This window comes from Dromiciops gliroides, chromosome 2 (assembly GCF_019393635.1).
Source record: "Dromiciops gliroides isolate mDroGli1 chromosome 2, mDroGli1.pri, whole genome shotgun sequence".
NCBI lineage: Eukaryota > Metazoa > Chordata > Mammalia > Microbiotheria > Microbiotheriidae > Dromiciops > Dromiciops gliroides.
The window spans coordinates 473121743-473146457 of record NC_057862.1 but is presented as its reverse complement, the minus strand read 5'-3'; the positions used below and the strand labels follow the sequence as shown (position 1 = coordinate 473146457).

The 24715-nt window shown below is 41.6% G+C and overlaps 1 protein-coding gene across 1 annotated transcript in view; it reads right to left on the bottom strand.

Moving 5' to 3' along the window:
- The window catches only part of PLB1 (phospholipase B1), a 180606-nt gene that overhangs the window by 86243 nt on the left and 69648 nt on the right, over positions 1-24715 (bottom strand). Inside the window, exons 21-31 of the mRNA XM_043980996.1 lie at positions 21891-21971; positions 17722-17787; positions 15744-15844; positions 13808-13889; positions 12066-12170; positions 11868-11963; positions 10317-10388; positions 7968-8045; positions 7082-7142; positions 3339-3397; positions 2637-2710 (exon numbers count right to left, since the gene is read on the bottom strand). Coding sequence (XP_043836931.1) covers positions 2637-2710; positions 3339-3397; positions 7082-7142; positions 7968-8045; positions 10317-10388; positions 11868-11963; positions 12066-12170; positions 13808-13889; positions 15744-15844; positions 17722-17787; positions 21891-21971 — 875 coding nt within the window. The remainder of the gene's footprint in view (positions 1-2636; positions 2711-3338; positions 3398-7081; positions 7143-7967; positions 8046-10316; positions 10389-11867; positions 11964-12065; positions 12171-13807; positions 13890-15743; positions 15845-17721; positions 17788-21890; positions 21972-24715) is intronic.

The following is a 24715-nucleotide window of genomic DNA, read 5'->3' as shown; positions in this document are numbered from 1 at the left end:
CTGAAGGTCACAATAATAACCACCTAATGAATTCTGGTGACATCTCTTCTTTCACTATCAATGTACTCCCTCAATGTAAGATCAGGTAACTCTTGGCTTCCTGATACCTAGAGTGAGTAGGTTACTCTTTTCAAATTGTGGCTTCCCTATCATTTCTTTGAATAGAATTTTATTTTCCAAAATATATGTAAAAACAAATTTTAACATCAATTTTTTAAAACTTTGTGTTCCAACTTCTCTTCCTCCCTCCATTCCCATCCCCACCCACAAGAACTCGAGCAATTCAAAATAAGTTATACATGAGAAGTCATGGGGGATGATCTGCTTCCCTATCATTTCAAAGCAAAAGCTCCTGATTTTTTCTCAAAGTGACTTTTACCCAATCTGGGTGCCTGTTTCACTAAGTGTCAACCTCTGACTGAGTGTAGCCATCTTTTCTGCACCTTTTTCTTAGGACAGGATGATATCTCTGTAGGTTGACAACTCAATTTTCAGTTCACTTATTACAGAACTGGAAAGAGTCAATGGCAGATCAATGATGGGTTTTAGGAGCTGAAGTCATAGCTGGATTCGTCAACTCTACCCATCACAAACTTTCGGTTCACCCTTAGATAAAGATGGGGTATTGGTTAAAGAGTTAACTCTTTTAGGGACAGTACTTTCTGTAAAAGGTTGGATTTGTCATATCTGAAACCTGGGAAACCAGTCTTCTTGCAGCAGAAATGGGCAGATTTCTTTCTTTTTCTTGATTGACCCACCATTTCTATCTTCTCTATCACCTGTTGTGGGGCTCGTTCACTTGGGTTTTAACATTCTAATTTGCAGGACCATGATGTTTTATCCTTGCCTTATTAAGGCTGGGTGAAGGTGTTATCATTGTCCTGACTTCCATGGCTTGTTATTAGTTTGGGGTTGCTGGTTTTCTCATTCTCTTTTTATTATGATGGCAAAGATATGCTCCTTAGTTACAACCATCAAGGAGAGGAACCAAAGAGAACCTGAATTCCGAATTGAGAATTGGAGTGGTTTGTACATTCATTCAATGTTCCAAATATTTGTCTCTAATGGCAACTTGTTATTAAGAACTACTTTATAGGATGGGGACAACCAGCAAATCCAGTGGTTTCAGCAGCCATGGCTCTCAGCGGACTGACTCCTTGCTCATTCCTGAGAGAGTTCTGAAGCCTGTAAACTAGATGCTTCCAGGACACTACCCCTGTCCCCCTCTCACTTTGTGACCCTCCTCAGGTTGAATCAAAAAGCATGATCACAGCAACTGCCAATGTTCTTTTTTTATTTAGGAGGGAAAAGTGTTTCTTTCAAATTAATTTTGTTACTGAGATGGGAAGGAAGAAAAGGGCAGAGAAGAGACAGGTAGGTCCTTGTACTGCCAAGCCTTTCATGACCTCTTTACAATCCCTTGGCCATCTTAGTTCTGTTTATCTTGTTAGTTGAGGAGAGATACTCGATATCTATTCTTAGATGGCATCTTGGTGAAAATAAATAGGGTTTCTTTGGAGAGAAAGAAACCTAAAAACATGTATTTCCTATCTTGGTCTGGCTCATGGATAGGGTAGTGGAAAAAGCCCTGAATTTGGAGTCAGAAGACTTGTGTATTGAAATTTTGGCCTTGTTACTAACTCTATATATGACTGCCATGGGCCTGTTTTCCTATTTGGAAAATAATAATAGTAGCTAACATTCATATAGCACTTTAAGATTTTATAAAATCCTTTACATGTATTATCTTATTTTATCTTCATAATAAATAATAGCATCATACCCCATTTAAGTGTTGAGAAAACTAAGATATATAGAGATTAATTGACTTAACCAGGGCTAGACAACTAGCAAATATCTGAGGTAGTATTGAACTCATGACCCTCTTGACTCTATGACTAGCAATCAAATGACTATGCTACCAAGTGGAAAGAATGGAACTAGAGGATCTTTTAAGTTCCTTTCCAGCTCTGAATACTCTGGTCCTCTGAATACAATGTAAAGCCTACACATGGGCTTAGGTGTGTATATGTGTATAAATAGTTTCTTTGTATATATTTGAATGCCTATTTATAATTGACATAGGAATAAATATTTATAATTGACAAATGCTAGATGAGAAGGCATTTGCATGAGAATATAAAGTCTTGAAGAGTTTACTGTTGGCTTTGCTGACCTAGGAGTGAGGAGAGAACTCTAGCTTTTCTGCATGATAAAAATAAATGAATAAATGACTTATGGTTATCAACAAGATCTTGCCAGAGATTCTGAAGGGGTATTATGGCCCACCCACTGGTCAGAAAGGGCCCTATTATGGGTTGTTGCTGAGCTTTTTTTTCCTCTTCATTATAAGGGAAGGTTCAAGGCTGCAGGGCAGGGCATTCAGGAAAAGACTGTGATCTAAAAATAAAAGGTATCATTAAACACAATTTCCAGTTTGGATTCCCTGATTAGTCAAGGAACCATGGTAATTTTTTTTCTTTTTTCCTTGAAAAAGAGTCCCCAGTCCAATCACTTTCCTTTGGTGCCTACCTTTGTCTCCCTCCACCAGGCTTACACCCTTCCCAATTCCCATCTGTTGGTATGTGGTGGGGAGGAGATTCCCCAGGTCTAGTAAAATCCAAAGTTTGAATTACCTATATGATAATCCCCGATATTGAGTGCTGACATCAGGAAGATCATCTGGTTTTGAGCCAATTCCATTTCCAGCCTTAAAAAACATGTCAAAAATGGAAGAAAAAATCAGTGAGCCAGTGAAAATGTAGGTCTCAGCCCATAGCATAGTGTGAAGGGTGCTAGACTTGGAGTCAGGAGCACCCAGGTCCAAATATGGCCTTGGATATTTATTGTGTGACCCATGGCCAGATCACTTCATTGCTCAGTGCCTCAGTTTCCTTATCTGTAGAATAGTGATAAAAATAGCAACAAGCATGAATTTTTTGTTGAGGCTCAAATGAAATTATTTATGTGAAGTGCTTTGCAAATCTAAAAGCATCTCATAAATGGAGATTTTATGGTGGTGTTAGTTATTGGGTACCAATGATGTTATTTATTGGGTTCAGTTTGGTATAGCACATAGACACCAAATTAGCACTTGAAGAACCTGGGGGTTAGTCTTATCTCTGCTGCTAACCATTTAACCTCTCTATGTCACAAATTGGCCTTTTCTCAGATAATGGGAGCTTCACTATGTATAAAGCAGTCACCACCTTATTCCTTCTTGGTGGCAAATCAAAGGGGCTAGCAGATGGGAGAATGCTACCTTAAGCTCATATGAGGCATTCCCATCCATCCCACCCTATTACCCAAAAGCTTGATGTTGGGACAAATTTCCTTACAGTCAGAGAATCACCCACAGCTGCAACGACTTGAATGTCTGCTGGTTTCAGAGCATGTACTGGAAAGACAAGTGGACAAACATGAGTTTTTTGAAAGGAAATACAAGACAGAATTTAGCCCTTCCTTGCTTAAAGGAGATAGAAAGCACTGACAGTCCATGGATTGGGGCTGTCCTGGAGGGAGTAGGCAAGCAAGGACATGGAGGAAGGCAAGGAATGCAAAGGGTATAGGTAGGGTATGTGGATAGGAGGAGGGAATGCTACTGAATCAAAGATGTAGATGGCAATTCTCAGGAATAAGTAGCATTAAAACATGGCCTGAATACATGTGAGGAAAGCCAAATTTATCCCTAACTTTGGGTCCAGGTGGGAAACCTGGCTTGACCATTAAGACAAGCCCTTTAAAATTCCACTTAGAACTCGGTTTCGATATGGATGAAGAGTCTTAAGACTTGGAGTCAGTTAGCTGTGTGACCCTGGCAAAGTCACTTAACCCCAATTGCCTCACCAAAAAAAAAAAAAAAATTGGAGTCAGGAAGACCTGAGATCACATCCTGCTTCTGACACGTACTAGTTATATGACCATGACTATATTACTTACTTTCTTAGCATGCTAAAGTAATTCTCTAAAACTATAAATTCCAGATCTCTATAAATGGAGGACATTTCCAAAATGGGAATTCACCAGACTGATGAAATCACAGACCTAGACCCTATCCCCATCCCTTCAATCTCTGCCACCCCCACCACCCACCCCCAGTTATTGAATTTGAATTTGGATCCAAGCTCTGTCACTTAATATATGTGTGTCCTTGGGCAAATCACTTAAACTCTCTGGGTCTCAGTTTCTTCATCTATAAAACAAGTGGGTTGGACTATATGATTTTTGGGGTTTTTTTTTTGTTTTGGTTATTTTTTGTTTGTTTGTTTTGGTGAGGCAATTGGGGTTAAATGACTTGCCCAGGGTCACACAGCTAGTAAGTGTTAAGTGTCTGAGGCCAGATTTGAACTCAGGTCTTCCTGAATCCAGAGCCAGTGCTCTACCTACTGTGCCACCTAGCTGCCCCGACTATATGACTTCTGAGGTCCTTCCTAAATCTAGTGATGAATCAAAGTGGAGAGAGAAATTTATTCTTTTTACTGCCTACTACTGGGAAAGGACATATCTGTTGGTGTTTCATTATTGATTAGACTGGACCACTCAGATCCTTAGCACATGGCAACTCCCCACCCCCATCCTCAATGCCTCAGTTTATTTTATTGTTGAATTTCTACCCATTCTTTAAAGTCCAGCTCAAATGATAATGCCTTTCAAGACTCACCCCTTAAAATCTTACATGAAACTTTGTTCTATATCCCTCAGATGCGTTATCATAACATATTGTGCATTATTTTTATCCTTTGTGTTCATGCCTAATATCTCTATCTATTAGGCGATTAGCTCCATGAGAGCAAGGATCATGTCCTATCCAAACTTAGACTCTCCCCCAAAGCTTAGCACAGTGCCCTGCACATGTGAAGGAGTTGTGATTTTGTCAGTGTCAGGAAATAGATCTGAGATAGAGGAAACTTAGCAGTCCCTTTGGCCTTGATAAGTCATAGGCACACAGAAGTTAAGTGACTTACTCAGGGTCACACAATGAATACATAACTCAGGTAGGATTTGAACTTCCTGATTCTAAGTCCAACACTGTACCAACCAAGCATTATGTCTCTTTTCTACATACACAAATGCTTGTTGTTAGCACAATTGTGTAGCACAGAGTTCATTACTCAGTGGAAATTACAGACCAGGAAACTTTAGGAATATTTAGGAATGCCTCAGGGGGCTGACCAAAAAGAATGCCAAGATTGTGAGTTTAAATCCCAACTTTCTCACAGTGAATTAGTATGCATGATGCATGGTCAAGGCTTTCTCTTTGAACAAGGACCCTGAACTATGAGCCCCAGTCCTGGATCCTGGGGGTCCAGACCCATAATTCCTTTGATTAAAGAGTAAAAGGATGATGATGAGATGAAGCAGGGGAAATGGAAAATCGGAAGAAACAATAGGGGCTTTTTAGGGATAATGTAGGTGGATAAGTAGTAGCCATTGAAAGAAAGAAGGCAGAGGGGCAGCTAAATGGCACAGTGGATAAAGCACTGGCCCTGGATTCAGGAGTACCTGAGTTCAAATCTAACCTCAGACACTTGACACTTACTAGCTGTGTGACCTTGGGCAAGTCACTTAACCCTCATTGCCCTGAAGAAAGAAAGAAAGAAAGAAAGAAAGAAAGAAAGAAAGAAAGAAAGAAAGAAAGAAAGAAAGAAAGAAAGAAAGAAAGAAAGAAAGAAAGAAAGAAAGAAAGAAAGAAAGAAAGAAAGAAAGAAAAAAGGCAGAGAAGAAGAATGTCTGGGGGAATCTTGAGGAAACAGGGTGGTCAAAACCAAAAGCTTAAAACAGCTACTTTTGATGGATAGGGCTCAACCTTCGACTGTCTTATGGGGTCAAGGGTTGTGGTGTGTGTGTGTGTGTGTGTGTGTGTGTGTGTGTGTGTGTGTGTGTGTGTGTGTGTGCACGCGCGTGTGTGTTCAATTGGAACTCAATTTTAAAGATGCACTGCTCAGGGGGGCGGCTAGGTGGCGCAGTGGATAAAGCACCGGCCCTGGATTCAGGAGTTCCTGAGTTCAAATCCGGCCTCAGACACTTGACACTTACTGGCTGTGTGACCCTGGGCAAGTCACTTAACCCCATTGCCCCATAAAAAAAAAAAAAAAGATGCACTGCTCAGGTGGACACTAGCCACTCTCTCATAAACTCAAAGGGTTAGTGGAATACTTGAAAGTAATTTCTGGATTTCAGCCATCCAATATCATTCATGCTTCCTGAGAAGCAAACAAGAGATGATGGGGAAAACAATCATTTAGTGTTGTGTTTAGGCTACCTAGGTTCTTCCACTTAACTTGTGTTACCTCAGTCAAGTAACTTCCCATCCCTGGGCCTCAGTTTCCTCTTCTGTAAAATTCAGGAATCAAATGACAACATTGAAACACTTCAGAACTCTGATTGTCACAGTGGCCAATTATGATTTCAGAATTCTGTGGTGGACTAGTTGTGTGTATTGGAACATGTATTTTCAGTTATGACCAATGTATATGGGGGGTTTGTGTTTGACTTTTCTTATTTGTTGCTATTAACTGGGGTAGAAGAGGTGAATAGGAGTGAATATAGAAAAGAAAAGAAAAGAAAAGATCAATACAATAATTCTTAAAAAAAGAAAAAAATCAAGGCGGTTGAACTGGATTACCTCTAGCCCCCTCCCCCACCTTTAGCTCTAAAATTCCATAATTTTGTTTTCCACATCACTCTCTTTTGAAGGGATCCAGGAACTATACAGACCCTGCTCCCCTCCACTCCCCACTTCAAGACATATCCTTTCTCTCTCCACACTCCTGCACAGTAAGCAAAGCTGTTACTCTCTGAATATCAACTGCCATTTCAGAGAGGGAATTCCACTAGGTAGTATTAGGCGCCATCTCTAGAATGATTACCACACCACATCTGTGCCTACTGCATGCTGACTCTGATAATAAAATGAGATAACATTTGTAAAGCCTTGAGCACAGTGTCTGGCATTCAGACCAATGAGTACCTTCTCTTAATCCAGATTTAAAAATTTAATTAAACAGTAATTGATGCACAATTGCTCCAAGAATACTGAAGAAGCAAGCATTCAAGCCCCTGTTTGTCCCAAGGTGCTTACCTGAGGTGGGGAGGGAGGTAGACGGGGCTCTGTCTTCACACTGAAGCTGGCTGCCATAAACCTAAAGGGAACAAAATGGAGCTGAATGACATAGGGCACAAGCAGGGATCAGGACTCATCACCAGCACACTCCAACACAACACACACTTCCAACCTACCTTTGAAAAGGGAAATATTATTTGGTTTTCTGGTGTTGATAAAAGTATGATTTGACTGGTTGTACGGGGAAGAAGGGTTGATAAATCCTTCCCTGTTTGGCTCATGTTTCAAGTCTCCCCTAGTCCATCTGGATGATCATAGGATCACAGATTGAGAACTGGAAGGGATCTTCAAGGTCAAGGTGGCCATTTTACAGATAAAGAAACTGGGGCGCAGACAAGTTAAATGGCTTGTCCATGGTCACATGGGTAATAAATGTCAAATCCTAGATTCAAACTCAGTTTCCCTGAGATCAAGGGGAGCAGCTAGTTGGCTTAGGTAAGTAGATGACACTCTACTGTTTCTAGTACAAACCATTCACAAACCGTTCAGACAGATGTCCTGAAAGTAATCACTACTGTACTTGTGTGGGGGGCACTGAGGGTTAAGTGACAGGCCCAGGGTCTCACAGCTAGTGTCAAGTGTCTAAGGCCAGATTTGAACTCAGGTCCTCCTGAATACAGGGCCAGTGCTTTATCCACTGCGCCACCTAGCCACCCCCTATACTTGCTTTTAAAACCAAGTTAAAACCAAAGAGCAATACCAGATTGGGACTGATGGTTGTTGCTGTTGCAGCAGCTGCTGTGGTTGTTGTTGCTGTTGTGGTCGTTGCTGTTGCTGTTGCTGTTGCTGTTGCTGTTGCTGTTGCTGTTGCTGTTGCTGTTGCTGTTGCTGTTGCTGTTGTTGCTGCTGCTGCTGTGGTTGTTGCTGTTGCTGTTGGATAGGTATAATTGCTGTTCTTGTAGGTTCGGAGATAGGGCTGATTCTGTAAAAAGAGCATGTTTAGCATCTGATTGCTACAAATAGAACAGTCTAAGGAGGCTTACCTCTGAGACTTTCTGACTTGAACTTCCTCCCTAATAAAAACTGACTTTTACATAGCACTTGAAGATCATAAGAGCTTAGCTTTAGAATCATTCTTCACTACATACATTGCTACTCTTACTGCTCTTGTGACTTTCAGTAGCACCTCTGCCATCTCTATTACTGTTCTTGCTACTGTTGTCACTTCTGTGTTGCTACTATTACTGCTGTTGCCATAATTACTGCCTGGTGCTACTATTATCACTTCTACTATTGCTACTCTTATTACTTCTACTATTACTATTGTTTCTGCTATTGCTACTACAGTTATTGTTCCTATTACTATTTTTTGGGGGGGGTTGTCCTTGGGGGGGGCAAAGAGGGTTAAGTCATTTGCCCAGGGTGACATAGCTAGTAAGTGTCAAGTGTTTGAAGCCGGATTTGAACTCAGGTCCTTCTGAATCCAGGGCCGGTGCTTTATCCATTGCACCACCTAGCTGCCCCCTTCTATTACTATTTACCGCTATTATTGTTGCTTCTGCTACTACAACTATTACTGCTCTAGCTACTATTACTTCTACTGCTATTATCATTTTTGTCCAGGGCTACAATCCCTGCTCTTTCTACTATTGCTAGCACAACTTCTACTGTATTACTTTCTACTGCTGCTGTGACTACTACTATTGCTAGTACTACTAGTCATATTCCTATCAGGAGCCTTACTAGTGCTAGTACTGCAGCAAGTACTATGACTTTTACTACTGTTGCTGTTGCTATCACCATTTCTATGTCCCTCTGTCACTGACAGATTCTAAATAGTCCTCATAAATTAGATGGCCCTCTGCTTTCATATACCTTCTAGTCTGGTGGGCATTACACATACCATTCCTAGATCTGCGCACACATATGGAGATAATTAGGATACAAAATATGATCAATGCATGAGAGAGGTACCAGCAAAGTGTCAGGGAGGGTCTGAAGGAGAAAGGTCATTACTTTAAGGGTCTGAGGAACCTCACTGGGAGGAAACATGGAAGGATTATTTAAGGATGAGGCATCTGTGTTGGACTTTGAAGGATGGTTAGAAATTCAAGAGAGGACATTTCAAACTTTGGGGATAGCATTAAGAAAAAGGCATAGGACATGAATGAGGGAAGGCAAATAGGCCAGTTTGGTGAGAACATGGAGTGAATTGATGGTAGCTGTTTGAGGGAAAAGCTGGAAATGTACAGGGTGCCAAGTTTTATAGGGCTTTGAATACCAACCTGAGGAATTTGACACTTATTCATTCATTAGGCAATAGATAGCTTCTATCTTCCTGGACCATACCAGTATCTCTTCCCAGTACCCACATGAAACACACTGGTTATTTAAGATTATGCCCAATTTTTTTTTGTTTGTTTTGTGAGGCAATTGGGGTTAAGTGACTTGCCCAGGGTCACACAGCTAGTAAGTGTTAAGTGTCTGAGGTCAGATTTGAACTCAGGTCCTCCTGAATCCAGGGCTGGTGCTCTATCCACTGCGCCACCTAGCTGCCCCCTAATGTTATTTTAATAACGACAGAACAATGTTTCTCAGAGTGGTGTTGGGAGCAGGTAAGGGGCTAGAGACAACAAAAGACTTTGGAAGGCATTGCAGGAATTACAAACAACCATTCAGTTTGTGGCTTCAGAAGATGCCATGGTTGAGGAGAAGGCCAACTTCAACAATACAGTCAGTTTCTACTGGTGCTTCAAAATTCCCAGCCCAAAAGATGGGGATCCACACTTGGACCTGCTCCCAACACCACAATCCTCTCTCCAGTCAGCAAGACCTGATTCCATCTTGAGAATGATCAGTGAGCTCATGACCCCTGACCTATTGAAGAAAGTTGCCCTTACCTAATAACTTGCAATGTGTGCTCAGTCCTCATTCCCACCAGGGCTCAAGTCAGTGGCTGACTTGAGATCACCCCCAGATGTCCATGTACATAACAGTTGGATAGGGTCTAGAAATTTCCTTTGAAAACTTGCCAAGATCTCCTCCACTATCCGCTCCAGTGGTGAGGGAGCTAGCTGACTAGCAATTGTGCTAGAGATCAACTAAACCAGAGTTTCACAGAGCCTTCAAATTGGGGCCTTGGAAGTTATCTGAGGAGTGTTATGGGACCTGAGGTGGTGGCGACAGTTATGGTACCAACTAAAGGCTAGGTATGGAGAATCAAGAAAGACGAAGTTCCATAAAAGCACATTACCTGACTAGGGCAAATTAGATCAATCATGTTTTCAAACCGTTCTTCATTATTCTTCTCTCCAACTGGTTGCAGCTAAATAAAGAAATAGTTGGGAGAAGAGTAAAAGAAATAGAAATCCCAGAATCACAAGTGCTTAGAGATGGCAAGAACAGACCTTAGAGATGATCTAGTTTGACCTATACAACAATACAAATGTCCTCTGCAACATCACCAAAGGCTCATTCAGCCTCTGCTTGAAGACCTCTGGGGAGTGCAAAGTTGTTACCTTTTGAACTCTCAAATGGTAGGAACATTCTTCTATAAAGTTGAAATCTCCTATTTCTCATTTTCCAGCTGTGTCTTCTGGGACCAAGAAGGATAAGTTTCTCTCTCTCTGGCATGACCTTCCTTCAAATACTTGAAAGCATCTCTCATATTTTGTTTCCTATATCTATTTTTTCCAGGTTAAATCCTCACAGTTTCTTCAACTGATCAATCAATCAACAAGCATTTATTAAGTGCCTGGTCTATGACAGTTAGTCAACAAGTATATTTAAATAGATTTTCTTTTGCCAACATTTACTCCTCCATTTCTCCCCACCCCCAGACCTATCCCATAAAATAAAGATTAAAAAAAAATTAACAAAGATGTATTGAGTATCTGCTCTCTGCCAAGTACTGTGTTACATTCTTAGGATACAAAGACAAGAGCAAAACAATGTCTGCCCTCCAGAAGCTTACATTTCAACAGAGTTTACATTTTGATTTGCAAAAGACCCTTGTAAACTATCATCTACAGCCTGCTCACCATCCTGGCCACCGTCCTTTGAATGGACAGCAGTTTGTCAATGTCCTTCCCAGAACTGAGCATCATGCCAGAGATGTGATCTGTCTGACAAGAGCCGAGTAAGACAGGATGGTCACCTTGCTCATGCTGTAATCTACTAGCCTTTTATTGATGCAGCCTAAGATTGCATTAGCTTTTTTTGGCTGCCATATCATTGTTGTCTCATAGATCTTGTAGTCTACTAAAACCAGGAGTGTGCTGGTAAATGTTAAACAACCAGTTCTTGTGGCAGGAGTGGGGTAGGAGAAATGTGTGCATGATATGCTTTAAAATTTATTATATATTATTAGCATCTTCCCTATCAGTGTCTTAACTCTAGACAATTAAAAAAACCCACCAATAACTCGGGGTGATTTCTGAGCTATAAATACTTCCACTGAAAAATTTAACAATGGGATCTCACAGGTCAATTAGAACCGGTCCTGGTATCCCCTTGACTTAAACCCTGAGATCTTTTTCATACCAACTGTAATCTAGCCACTTTTCCATCCTGTACCAATGCAGTGGATTTATTTGAACCTAACTAAATATAGAACTAATTGGGGCAAAAGGTCTGGACTATGAATTGGAGGTGGGGTAGAGAGGGTCAACGGGGTAGAAAAAAAATGGATCATTCCCTGTATTTATTGCTTGCACTTATCTCTGTGGCTTTTAGGCCACAGATGACCAACTTCCAAGGTAGGCAAAAGGACTTTTCTCATTAGAGGAGAGATGTTCCATCTTACCATGTTGTTCCAGAGAGCCCTGGCTGCACGTGCATGGGTCTTGCTGTGAAAATGGAAACAGTCTGGGGCAAAGAAAGAGCTGTCAGGCAACCCCTCCTAGTCACAGAAAAAGGAAGATTGAGAGTCAGGCAAATCATGTGGCCAGGCTTGCTAGAGGCAAAAGATAAGAAAATCATCTGGATTTTTTTTTTTTTTTACCGAGGTCTTTGGCATAGGCACGTGCTCCAAAAATGGCTGCAAAACCACTGTGAAATCATCCTTAGTATCATATTTTCCACTGTCAACCAGTCGGTGAGTTTCCTCCTAAGGTAGGGAGTAGGGGTGGGGAAAGAGGTGGGGGGGAAGTAAAACAAGAGCCAGAAGGGATTTTCCCAGATTACCCTGGGCAAAAGCCTTTGGTCAGGGAGTAGGCTTAGCCCCAAAATTTGTTTTGCCTGAAAAAAATTGAATAAGGAAACATGAACCATAAAGTATATAACCCAGTGGTCAAAAACAGCCAACCATGAAAAAATTGGATTAACAGTTCTTGTTGTTTAGTCATGTCTGATTCTTTTTAACCCCATTTGGTGTTTCCTTGGCAAAGATACTGAAGTGGTTTGCCATTCCTTCTTCAGTTCATTTTACTAATGAGGAAAGTGAGGCAAACAGGGTTAAGTGACTTGCCCAGGAGCAACCAGCTAGTAATTGTCTGCACCTGGATTTGAGCTCAGGTCTTCCTGATTTCAGGCCCAGTGATCTACTCCCTGCACCATCTATCTGCTCCTAAAGTTGTTCAGGGCCCCGTTTACCTAGCTTGGGGATTGTCTGTGCCTCCTGCTCTGTCCCCAACCCTTTGTGATCATGTAGGCCTTTCATATAATTGTGTATAAAAAAAGGAAGGGATAAGACATGGCAACCTGGCTACTTGGAGGGGAGGGGGAGACAATCAGGGTTAAGTGACTTGCCCAGAGTCCTGCAACTAGTAAGTGTCTGAGGATGAATTTGAATTCAGGGCCTCCTGGCTCCAGGGCTGGTGCTCTACTGATTGCACTACCTCCCCACCCCTCTAACAGCTATTTAACTGGTCTGATGAAAGATTTAGTGCAGGAGGAGGTAGAAGCTATGGGCATAAATAGTTTTCGTATTATCTATGCATTTCCTTGATCTATACTCCCTCTGTCCTTTATTGGTACAGAATATGCCAGCCACTCATTCCCATGTGCACCTGGAAATGTTTCTTAGATTCTTAGATGAGGAATTCTAGGACCAGGATTCACCAGATCCCAACTGACCACTTACTTCCCAAGGTTGCAGCCTTGGAACAATAATTTCCCCCTACGGGCCTTTCAAGCTTTAAATCAATGAGCCTATGACACTCAGATTCAGAAGGGCTTCAACATTCCTTTCGCGCATAAAAATCACAAATGCCAGCAGCTGATGTGTACACTATCCAGAAGCATAGCAGGGCTGGGCAATGGGACAGATCCCTGACCACCGGTAAGATCCCAGTTCTGGTCCCAGTTCTAGCTTGAACTTTAGTTCAAGTCACTACTTCTGTCTGATCCTCTGCTTTAGCTCCTGTTTTAAAAAAGGGTGGGGCAGCTAGGTGGCACAGTGGATAAAGCACTGGCCCTGGATTCAGGAGGGCCTGAGTTCAAATCTGGCCTCAGACACTTGACACTTACTAGCTGTGTGACCCTGGGCAAATCACTTGACCCTCATTGCCCCACCAAAAAAAAAAAAAAAAAAAGGAGGGGTTGGGACTGAGTGCATCAAGATGCCTTCCAGCTCTCAGAATCAATGAGCTTTAAATCCAAACAGCACACTAGTCAGCAGTATTTACCTCCTGAGCCAAAGTCAAATTTCCTTGAGCATTAAAAGGGCTCTTTGAAAAGAGTCCAGAATTGGCAAATGCCTTTCCATTAAATCCCTTAAGCCGACTTGTCTTCCTTCCATCTTACCTGGTATTGTTTATTCAACTGGATGAGGGTGGCGAGTTCCGTGGAATTGTCTTCAAACTTCAGCACACAAGGGCACAGGGACCTGCAGGTTGGAAGCCAGAGGAGCCCCCACCCAACCCAACCCATCAGTTGGAACTTGTATGGCTACAGAAGAGATAGCAGCTTTCATTACAAGCTCAACTAGCCAGGACACGGGGCCCTTGGGAAGGGGCAGTATTGGAGGAGTATTTGAATTTGGAAGTCTGGGGGAAAGGTGGGACAACAGGCATTTCTGCAAGAGCCTCTGGAATGGGAGGGAAAGAAAATATCAAAAGCTTTGGGCAACACTGTAACTAGAGGAGGTGAGAGAGGCAGAAAGAAAGAATGATTGATGGGAGTATTTCACAGAGGAACTCAGAGATCATGGTGAGAATTTAATAACAACTTCCAAGTATGCCAAGGGCCATTGTGTGAAAAATGGTGAGCAGATCTGCCCTCCCTCCCCTGAAATTTCCAGTAAGGAATGGAAGAGATTTTGATTAGACACTAAGAAGGACTTCCCATCCATGAAGGTCATGGTCTTCTAAACATTTGTAATGCCAAATGGGAGAAAAGGTTGGAAAGCAGTGTTATCATGGTTTGAATTCAGAATAGAGATGGAAACAATGTTTTCAAAGGATCCTATGCAATTTTAGGATTCTGTCCTGAGATTTTCCCCTGAGAAGAAAAGCCTATGACACTGACCCCTGCACCTCCGTGGAGGAATCATAGTCTTCAGATTTCTTTTTCTACCCCCGACAGGTGTCATGAGGCACACAGACCACCAGATGGGCTAGCCTTCATGGCAGCTTTGATGTAGTTGAGAATAGAGAATGATTGGAACCACAAAAGGACTGAGCCTTCAGTGGGTCCTTCCACCATGAACCAACAATCAAGCCCACTCTCCTACTGGGTCCAATACCTTGTGTTGTTTTCTTTGTACATGGTTTGTATGTGCTTATATGTTTTCCCCAATAGAATGAGTGAAAGCTCCTTGAGGGCAGGGTTCCCCCCCCCCCCGTTATCTCCAACCCCCTAGAGCATTAGTTCCTGGCATCTTGTGGGCACCAAATATTATTTGCCCTTCCTTCTCAAAGAGGACCAATCACAGGGTGATGTCCTGAGTCATGTATGAATTGGATTTAAGTGAGGCAGAGTTGCACAAAGTTCTCAGTCTCACTATCTCTGAGTTATCAAAGTCCAGGGGCAGGATAAAAGTCAAGATGATTGGTGATGGCATGGGATCCAGAAGATGACCTTGGTGTCTTTGATATCTGACCAAGCTCTAAGCACTCCATATAGCACCTGCTTCAGCCATCATCATAGGCATTGGAACAAATTGTTCTCATCCACCCTTCTGTTGGGGGAAGTCTTCATATACTTGGGATGGACACTCCCCCTAACTCACCAAGAGGTTTGAAACCTGTCTGCTGAGGTTTACCAGGGTGTTGATGCTGCACACGTTACAGCTTCTTGGAGCCAAAGGTAAGAGTTATGTGCCAGGTGGACACCCAAGGTGGACAAGCTGGCCTGCAAAGGGCCAGGCAGCCCTCACTCCAGAGGTGCTGGTCCTCCTTGAACATCCCATATGAGGCACTGCATAAATATTGGATTCGATGTGGAGCAGATGCTTTAGTATCAGTCATAGGAGAAACTAAATAAAGACAGCCACAACTGCTCATCCCTGGCACTAGCACTTCAGGTGTATGCGTCCAGTACTCCTAGCTATTTTCCCATTCCCAAATCACCTTTTGGTTTAAAAAAAAAAAAAAGGTGGTGCTAATGAGGAGAGAGGCTGAGTCAGGACTACCTACATCACTGACATTCAGTTCTACTGAACTTTCTAAATAATCAAGGCCACTTTTCTTCACAGGGCTCAATCTCTTATAGCCCTAGTCTTTGGCAGAGTGTTCCATACCTGAGTATCAGCCTTGGGCAGTAGACTTTCTCTGCTTGGTACAGCTCCCTCAGGCTGGAAATTGTTAGCACAGTTACTAGATTCACAAAGGCCCGAGGTACCTGCCCAAAGGGTGAAATAATGGTGATGATGATGGTGATATGTTCATGTAACATGTAATAGCTAACATTTGCATATGGCTTTTAAAATTTTTTAAATTTTATTTTATATTTAGAATTGTATTTTCCCAAATTACACGTAAAATACAAATTTTGACATCAATTAAAAAAAATTGTGTTCCAAATTCTCTTCCTCCCTCCCCACCCTCTCCCAAGAACCCAAGCAATTCAATATAAGCTATACATGAGCTGTCATGCAAAACATTTCCACATTAGCCAGGGCAAATGGCTTTAAGGTTTGCAATGCATTTTAATAGACTAGCTCATTTAATCATCACAATAGCCTTGTGATAGCCTTATCCTCATTGTCCAGGTGAAGAGACTGAGAAGGAATGGTTAAGTGACTTATCCAAGAACATTGGGCTACCAAGTATCTAAAGCAGGATTCAAACCGGGCTTCCTGACTCCAAGTCCTGCTCTATAATCACTATACCTACTAGCTGCCACTGTTATATCACAATAACATTATGAAATGGGTAGTATAAGTATTATTCCTATTTTATAGCTGATGAAACTGAGGCTTAGAGAGGCTAAAAAAGCCTTGTCCGTGTTTATCCAGCTAGTACATAAGAGGGTCAGGATTCAAACACAAGCCTCTAGACTTTGAAGAGCTATGTAGATTTCCTCATTTGCATGTCAAAATATTGGAGGTTTGGCAGCCTTCCAAAGTGTCTCTCATTTCACAGAGGTCAATGACTTTTTTATTTTTTTATTTTTTGCGGGACAATGAGGGTTAAGTGACTTGCCCAGGGTCACACAGGTAGTGTCAAGTATATGAGGCAGGATTTGAACTCAGGTCTTCCTGAATCCAGAGCCAGTGCTTTATCCACTGCACCATGTAGTTGCCCCCTTCAATGACTTTTAACTACCCTGAACTCATTGTTTCCATCCTTTAATCTATGCTTTCTTCTCTTTATCCTCAGTGACTCTGTGAGAGTCAATACTTTTGGCTCCATAGAGGAAATAGTTTGGCAGCACTTTGAGGTCTTGTTTTTGGTAGAATGATTTAAGGATGCTAAATGGCAGTTTTGTGGCCAATGAAGTTTATTACAGGGGTGACTACTTCTGATTAAAAACTACTCAAGCCATGGGCCAAATTGAACCATGAGAGTGACCTGGTCCAGCCTCCTCATTTTACTGATGTCAGGCTGTCAATAAGCATTTATTAAGTTCCTACTATGTGCCAACCACTGGGCTAAGCACTAGGGATACAAAGAAAGACAATCCCTGCTCCAGAGGAGCTCACAGTCTAATGGGAGCTATGACATGCAGAAAGCTATGTACAAATAAATCATCTATAAGATAAACTAGGAATAATCAACAGAAGGTGACTAGAAAAGGGTGTGAGACAGAAAGACAGACAGACAGAGGGAGACACAGAGAGAGAGAGAGAGAGAGAGAGAGAGAGAGAGAGAGAGAGAGAGAGAGAGAGGTGAACTTATAATGGGCTTTGGAAACCAAATAGAGGATTTTATCTTTGTTCCTAGAGGTGATAGTGAGCCACTGGAGTTTATAGAGCAGGGGGATGAGAGGATCAGATCTGTACTTTAGGAAGACCATAGACTGGAGTAGCAGGAGACTTGTGTCACCAGGCTATTGCAGTAGTCCAGACATGAGGTGATAAGGGCCCAGAAACATTAGGTGACTTACCCAAGGTCACCTGTAAATGGTAGAATAGAACCCAGGAATAGAATCCCGGTGTTCTGCCTTTAAAGCCAGCTTTCCCTCCATTGTAGTATATTACAGGAGCTAGGGTTATTCCTGGGCTGCTGTTGTACAGCCCAGAGCTTCTTAGAGGACATAAAACATGGATTCCATACCTCTTCATGGAGGATGTCCAAAGCCTTTCCAATGTTTCCTGTGAAGTTCTGAGGAGAATAGTGAACCTGTAGAAACAAAAAACTTCTTAACTCTTTGGATAGATCACCATGTTTTCAACATCCATTTCTCTTTCCTGAGCTCCATTCTTTCCTGGTATCCAGCCCCTCAGTAGAATTGCCAGGTGGGTATAGGTTAGCATGGACACAACTCTCTTTGGCTTTTTTTTTTTTTGGTGAGGCAATTGGGGTTAAGTGACTCGCCCAGGGTCACACAGCTAGTAAGTGTTAAGTGTTGGAGGTCAGATTTGAACTCAGGTCCTCCTGACTCCAGGGCCGGTGCTCTATCCACTGCACCACCTAGCTGCCCCAAAAGCTTCTCTTTGGCTTTTTTTTTTTTGGACACCACTTTCAACCCCTCCAACACTGCTCATGAACCCAGGGCTCAGCATCAGCCTATGCATCTCCCCCATTGGAACTCGACTGTTCTCTGAGCCCCGGATGTCAAATAGCTCATCCTATAAGTAGATTCCCTACCATGCTAAAAGAAGAGGAAAAGAAGACTAAGAGTTTTCCAGGTAATATATGTGTACTGGAACTATATGCAGTCTGTTGTATAACCTGCTGGTGACTCTGACAATGGGCCTTTCAAGCCAAGCGAAGGAAAGTGATGTGCAAAGGAGGGCGGCCCAAATAGTTAGGGATCTCAAAGGTATGTCAGAGGAATGACTGAAATAACTGGAATGCAGACTAGAGAATATGTATACACGTAAACACATATATACGTATATGCATTTCTATGGGTAGTTAGGTGGTGCAGTGGATAGAACACTGGATTTGTAATCAGGAAGGCACTTCTTCCTGAGTTCAAATCTGGCTTCAGACACTTACTAGCTATGTGACCCCTGAGGAAGTAATTGAACACTCTTTGCTTCAGTTTCCTCTCTGCAAAATGAGCTGGAGAAGGAAACGCAAACCATTCAGTGCCTTTGCCAAGAAAACCCCAAAATGAGGTCACAAAGCGTCAGACATGACTGAAAAAATGACTGAACAACAAAATATCTATATAAACATGTCCATATACACGTACACACATGCATAATATACAGGTAAACATGTACACAAAGATATACATGGATACATATCCATATATCCACATATATACGATAGTTGTCTTCAAGTAGCTGAAGTGCTGTCAGGAAGAAGAGATAGTAGATTTAATAATAACCACCATTCTTTTCATTTGTGTGTGTATCTGTGTCTGTATTCCCAGAGCCTAGCATAGTGATTGGCCCATAGTAGGCACTTAATAAATGTTGTTTGGTTGTTTCCAACTTTTTGTGACCCCATTTGGGGATTTCTTCACAAAAATACTGGAAGGATTTACCATTTCCTTCTCCAGCTCATTTTATAGGTGAGGAAACTGAGGCAAACAGGGTTAAGTAACTTGCCCAGGGTCACATATGTACTAAGTATCTGAGGCCAGATTTGAACTCAGGTCCTCCTGCCTTCAAGCCCAGTGCTCTATCCAGTGTGTCACATTAGTTGCCCCAATAATAACACATAGAGATAGGGACAGGACCCATGATTTCATTGATATAGGGAACTCTTGGATGAGGAAACTAACCCTGCCAAGGTGGATTATGACATTCTCTTCAAATTATGATCTTAGAGAGATGCCTAGCCCCCTGAGATGCCAATGGATTTGCCCAAGGTCACATAGCAAGTATGCGTCAGAGAAATGTTTCGAACAGAGCTTAGAACTGTACTAAGACTTTTGGGACACCCTGTATCATCATCTCATTTGAATCTCTTAATAACCCTGTGATACAGGTAATAAAGATAATATTCTCATTTTATAAGTTAAGAAACTGAGGCTGAAATACAATGGTCCAAGACAATTCCAAAGGACTCATGGTGGAAAATGCTCCCCACATCCAGAAAAAAGAAGTGTGGAATCTGGATGCAGATTGAACCCTACTGTTTCTACTTTTTTTTTGGTTTTGCTTTTTCTTTTTTGAGGTTTTCCCCTTTTGTTCTGATTCTTCTTTCACAACATGACTAATGCAGAAATATTCTTAATGTGATCATGACAGAGAAGGCAAAAAGTAATTAACAGATAAACTGAGGCTTGAGTCATTATTAATAGTATCTAAAAAGGGTTAACAGAGAAACTGAGGTTTGTGTTCTTACACTAATCAAGAGGGTTTGTCCCTATCAACCCTCATCATCAACAGAGACTAGGGACCATTAACCATTAATAGCCATTAATATTCCTAGATGACAGGACACCTAGAAACCAGATCTTATGAGACGTCATAAACACAGTGACCCTCTGGGTCTGACAAGTTTAAACATGTCTTTAGGGACATGCGCAGAAAAGGCCAAATGTGTCCTTAGGTTCACCTTATGACATATAAACCCCAAAAACATTCCTCTGAGGATTGGAGGATGCCTTAGGACCCCAGGAAGTCCGAATTAGAATAAGGCCTCCCATGAACCTCCCACAAGGAGGAGCTTAAGATAATGAGGAGATAACCTACTTTAATCTCACTATAAATATAACTATTCTTCTTCCCCCTATTTGAGACACCTTTGGGTGCTTTCCCTGTGGTTAGCACAGTATTTTAATAAAACTTGGGAAACTGAGTCACTAAGTCTTGTAATTCTTTGGGACACCTTACAATCAATTTGATCCATTAAACCCACCCCCCACATCAATTGTACATATATAACCTATATTAGATTGCTTGCTGTCTTGGGGAGGGGGGAGGGAAGGAGAAAATTTTGAAACTAGAAAAATTATAAAAACAAATGTTGAAAACTATCTCTACATGTAACTAGAAAATAATAAAATACTTTTATGATAACAACAAAGAAAAGAACTGTAGAATCTGAATGCAGATTGAACCATACTATTTCTACTCCTTTTTGGTTTTTTGAAAATTTTCCCTTTTGTTCTGATTCTTCTTTTACAACATGACAAATGCAGAAATATGTTTAATGTGCTTGTACATATATATCCTATATCAGATTGCTTTCTGTCTTGGGGAGGGGAGAGGAAAGGGAGGGAGGGAGAAAAATTTGGAACTCCAAATCTTATAAAGACAAATGTTGAAAACTATCTTTACATGTAACTGGAAAAAAAAATAAAAGACTACTAAGATTGAAGAAAAAAAAGAAAGAAACTGAGACTGAGAACGATTAAGTGACCTTATCCATAGCTACATTTAGGCAATAGGTAGGATTGGAACCTAGTTCTTCCTGAGTCTAGTACCCTAGCTCCATGCTGTGCCAGAGGACATAGCTGGTACTTGTAGGTGAGAATATAAACAGGCAGATTTTGGTTGAATATAAAGGAAACAATGATAGTATAAGACAGGCACTTAATTCCCTGCCATTGGAAATATTCAAGAAGAACTGGATGACCCTCTCTAAGAGATTTTATGGAGGGAGGGGATCCTTACATGGGGCAAGGGGAGTGGAGAAATTAACTCAGATGACCGCTAATCCTGACCGTTTCAACTCTGAGATCCTATGATTCTCACTTAGACTAGAAGCACAAAGGTAGAAAGGGCACAAAAGAGAAGGAATGTCAGAGAGTGGAGGGGAGGAATCCTTTGTCTGTTTTTATTTTATATGTGTGTGTGTGTGTGTGTGTGTGTGTGTGTGTGAGAGAGAGAGAGAGAGAGAGAAGCAATTGGGGTTAAGTGACTTGCCCAAGGTCACACAGCTAGTAAGTGTCAAGTGTCTGAGGCCGAATTTGAATTCAGGTCCTCCTGGATTCTGGGCCAGTGCTTTATCCACTGAGTCACCTAGCTGCCCCTGTTTATATTTCTTAATAAAGAAATTAAAGCTTTTCAGTGATCACCAGAATGTTATCTTATCTTCTAGCAAGATGCAATCAAACTGCCAAGATAAAAAGCAATCAGCAGCAAAACCATGACGTCTCTTCCGCTTTATCTCCCCTAGAGGTGAATGACCTTCTTATTTCCTAGTTAATGATTAGGAGGAGACCATCAGATTCATAGGCCTAACTAGCTGGGCTGCAATGGGCCCGGCATCATGTTATCCCAACACCAACACTGCTATTCCCTGAATCTGTCAAGCACAAGCTATGGTAACCCCTTTTCTGAGAGTGGGATATTAGTTCAAGGAGACCAGGGACTTACCAGGTTATTGCAGGAGTCACAAAGGTCATTTCCTCCTATGAAGAGAGTTATTATCTTCCAATCCTCTTGGAAATTGATTCTCTGAAAAGAGTTTGAAAGTAAATGAACATAACACAGAAAACACAACTCATAGGAAAAGAGAAAAAAGAAATAGCAGAGCCTTCAGAAGCAATAAGATCTAGGTAGAAAGCAAGAAGGGACCACTTTAATGATAGCAATAAAACTAAAAGGAAGTAAAAAGCTCGAACAATAAGGGCCATTCAAGCACATATCAATAAATAAGCAAGGCACTAGGCATGAATGTAAACCCTGAAATTGCTCCTTTATTACCTTTGTCATTGGAGCCAAATCACCCAACCTCTCAGAGGCTCATCTTTGTAGGATCATGGATTTAGAACTGGAAGTGACCTCAAAGGCTGAGTTTGATCCCTTCATTTTACAGATGAAGTAACTAAGTTTCAGAGAGATGACATGACTTGCCTAGGGTCATAGAGCTAGTAAGTGTCTGAGGTTGGATTTGAACCCAGAACTTCCTGACTTCAAATGAAACACTTTAACTACTACAGCATTTGTACAATGATGGAGTTGGACTAGATTGGTGGTATCAAATGTCTGCAGGCTGCAATATGAGAGTCAACAATCCTGAAGGTGGCCTGAACCAAATTAAAATATAAGTGGGAAAATTTTAACAAGAATATAATAGATAAAATATAATAAAATCCAATAAAACATAGATAATGTTAATATTGCCCCTCTTTCTACTTGAGCTTGACACCACTGGATGAGATCCTAGCTTCTTAAACTGTGGGTTGCATAACTGAATGCTGGGGTAGAAAAAAAATTGGTAACAGTAAAAGGTTATGTATACCCATTTTACATATCCATAAACCTGGGAATGTGTAAACATTTCTCATGCAAAAAGGGGTCACAAGTGGAAAAAGTTTAAGAAGGCCTAGACTAGAAAACCCTCAAAGGTCCTTTTCAGCTCCAGCTAGATCTTGCTATGGTAAGATGGACAGGTTTAACTTTGCTCTTTGGAACTTCATGTTCTGAAAGTGGATACAGATATTTGAGTTTTCTTTGGTTTGGGTGTCCTGAGTCATAGAGGGCATCAGAAAAATTCTAGAGTCATGTCCTAAATCCTAGAGATCTTCCTGTCCATCTTCCTCCTTTAGGTAAGGAAACTGAGGTTCAGAAGGCCTTAACTGACTTGTCAAAGCTCATTGCTTCAGTTCTTTAAAGGACTCTGTCATCTCCTCATTGTGGTTGCTCACTCCCCTGGTGGAATATACACTGCAAAGCTTATTCATATCTTTCTATCAGATCTTCCCAGAGGATCCACCCAACCTGAAGTCTTTAGTGAGTTCTTATATTTTATGGCTTTGTTATTCAGTTGTTTTAGTCAAGTCTGACTCTTCATGACACCATTTGGGTTTTCTTGGCAAAGAGTGGTGTGCAGGGCAGCTAGATGGCGCAGTGGTTAAAGCACCGGCCCTGAATTCAGGAGTACCTGAGTTCAAATCCGACCTCAGACACTTGACGCTTACTAGCTGTGTGACCCTGGGCAAGTCACTTAACCCCCATTGCCTGCAAAAAAAAAAAAGAGTGGTGTGCAATTTCTTTTTACAGCTCATTTTACAGAGGAGGAAACTGAGGTAAACAGGGTTAAATGACTTGACCAGGGTCACTCAGGTAGTAAGTGTCTGAGGTCAAATTTGAACTCAGATCTTCCTGATTTCAGGCCTGGACTCCATCCACTGTGCCACCTAGCAGTCTAGCATGAATACCAATATGATATTTTGTTTCTCTATTGTCTCTCAACCTCACCACAAGACTTATCCTCTCCTCTTTCCAGTCAGATATATACTCGATCATTTCTTTTATGCTACTTTGTATGCACAGGTCATCCTTGGTAATATTCTATAACCCACCATGAATCTTCCTCTTGTCCTTTGGGTCACTTACAATTATTTTCTTTCTTAGATTGAGCTGCTTTGTAGTTGTTTAGACACAGAGCACCAGGGAATGTTGATGTTAAAAAGATGGGCATTTGTAGCAGCAAACAGGATCACTTAAAACCTCATGCAATGGCCCAAATGGAGCACAATCAATCTATTTCCTATTCAGTTCTATGCCCAGCTCAGCATCCATCTGTATAGACTGATTGTGAGAAACAAATTGTGAGAAACCACATTTAAAAATTTCTGGGGACTCGGTGTTGGAGAAGTATCAAAGGTCTTTATTTATATATTTGAGCACAAATGGGCCAGCTCCCTAATGGAAATGGCAGCGAGTGTGGGACTCGGGAGCCCTTTTATCTCAACTGGCTGGCCCCACCCTTCTTCCTCAGTTACAATTTGCCAGTCAAGACACTGGTGCCAAATGCTAACCAGTTGGAATGCAGTACAGTCAAAGGGGCAGCCCTCTAAACTCTTCCCCCACATGACCAGCCCTGGGTCTCTCTCATCATGTGATCCTGATTGCTGGGGAGGGGGGAAGTAAAGGAGCCATTAGTAAGCACCCTTCTCCCAGCTGAAATTTACCTCTCAGACATTCCCCAGACAACTTCAATCAGCTTTTGAGGGGGTCCCATATTTTCCCACTACTTTAGTGAACTGACCCTCCAACCACATTCCATAATTTGAGCAATGTGTATCCTTAGCTTTTTGTCTCTCCTGTATCAATGGCTTAGGTCAATCTCTTTTGAGTGTCTGGATCTCATTGAGAAGGCCTCATAAATTGTAAAATCTTGTTGCACTCAACATAATGTCCTTTGAAAACAAGAGAATCTGCTGGACGACTTCTCCATCAAAAGGGACTTTGTA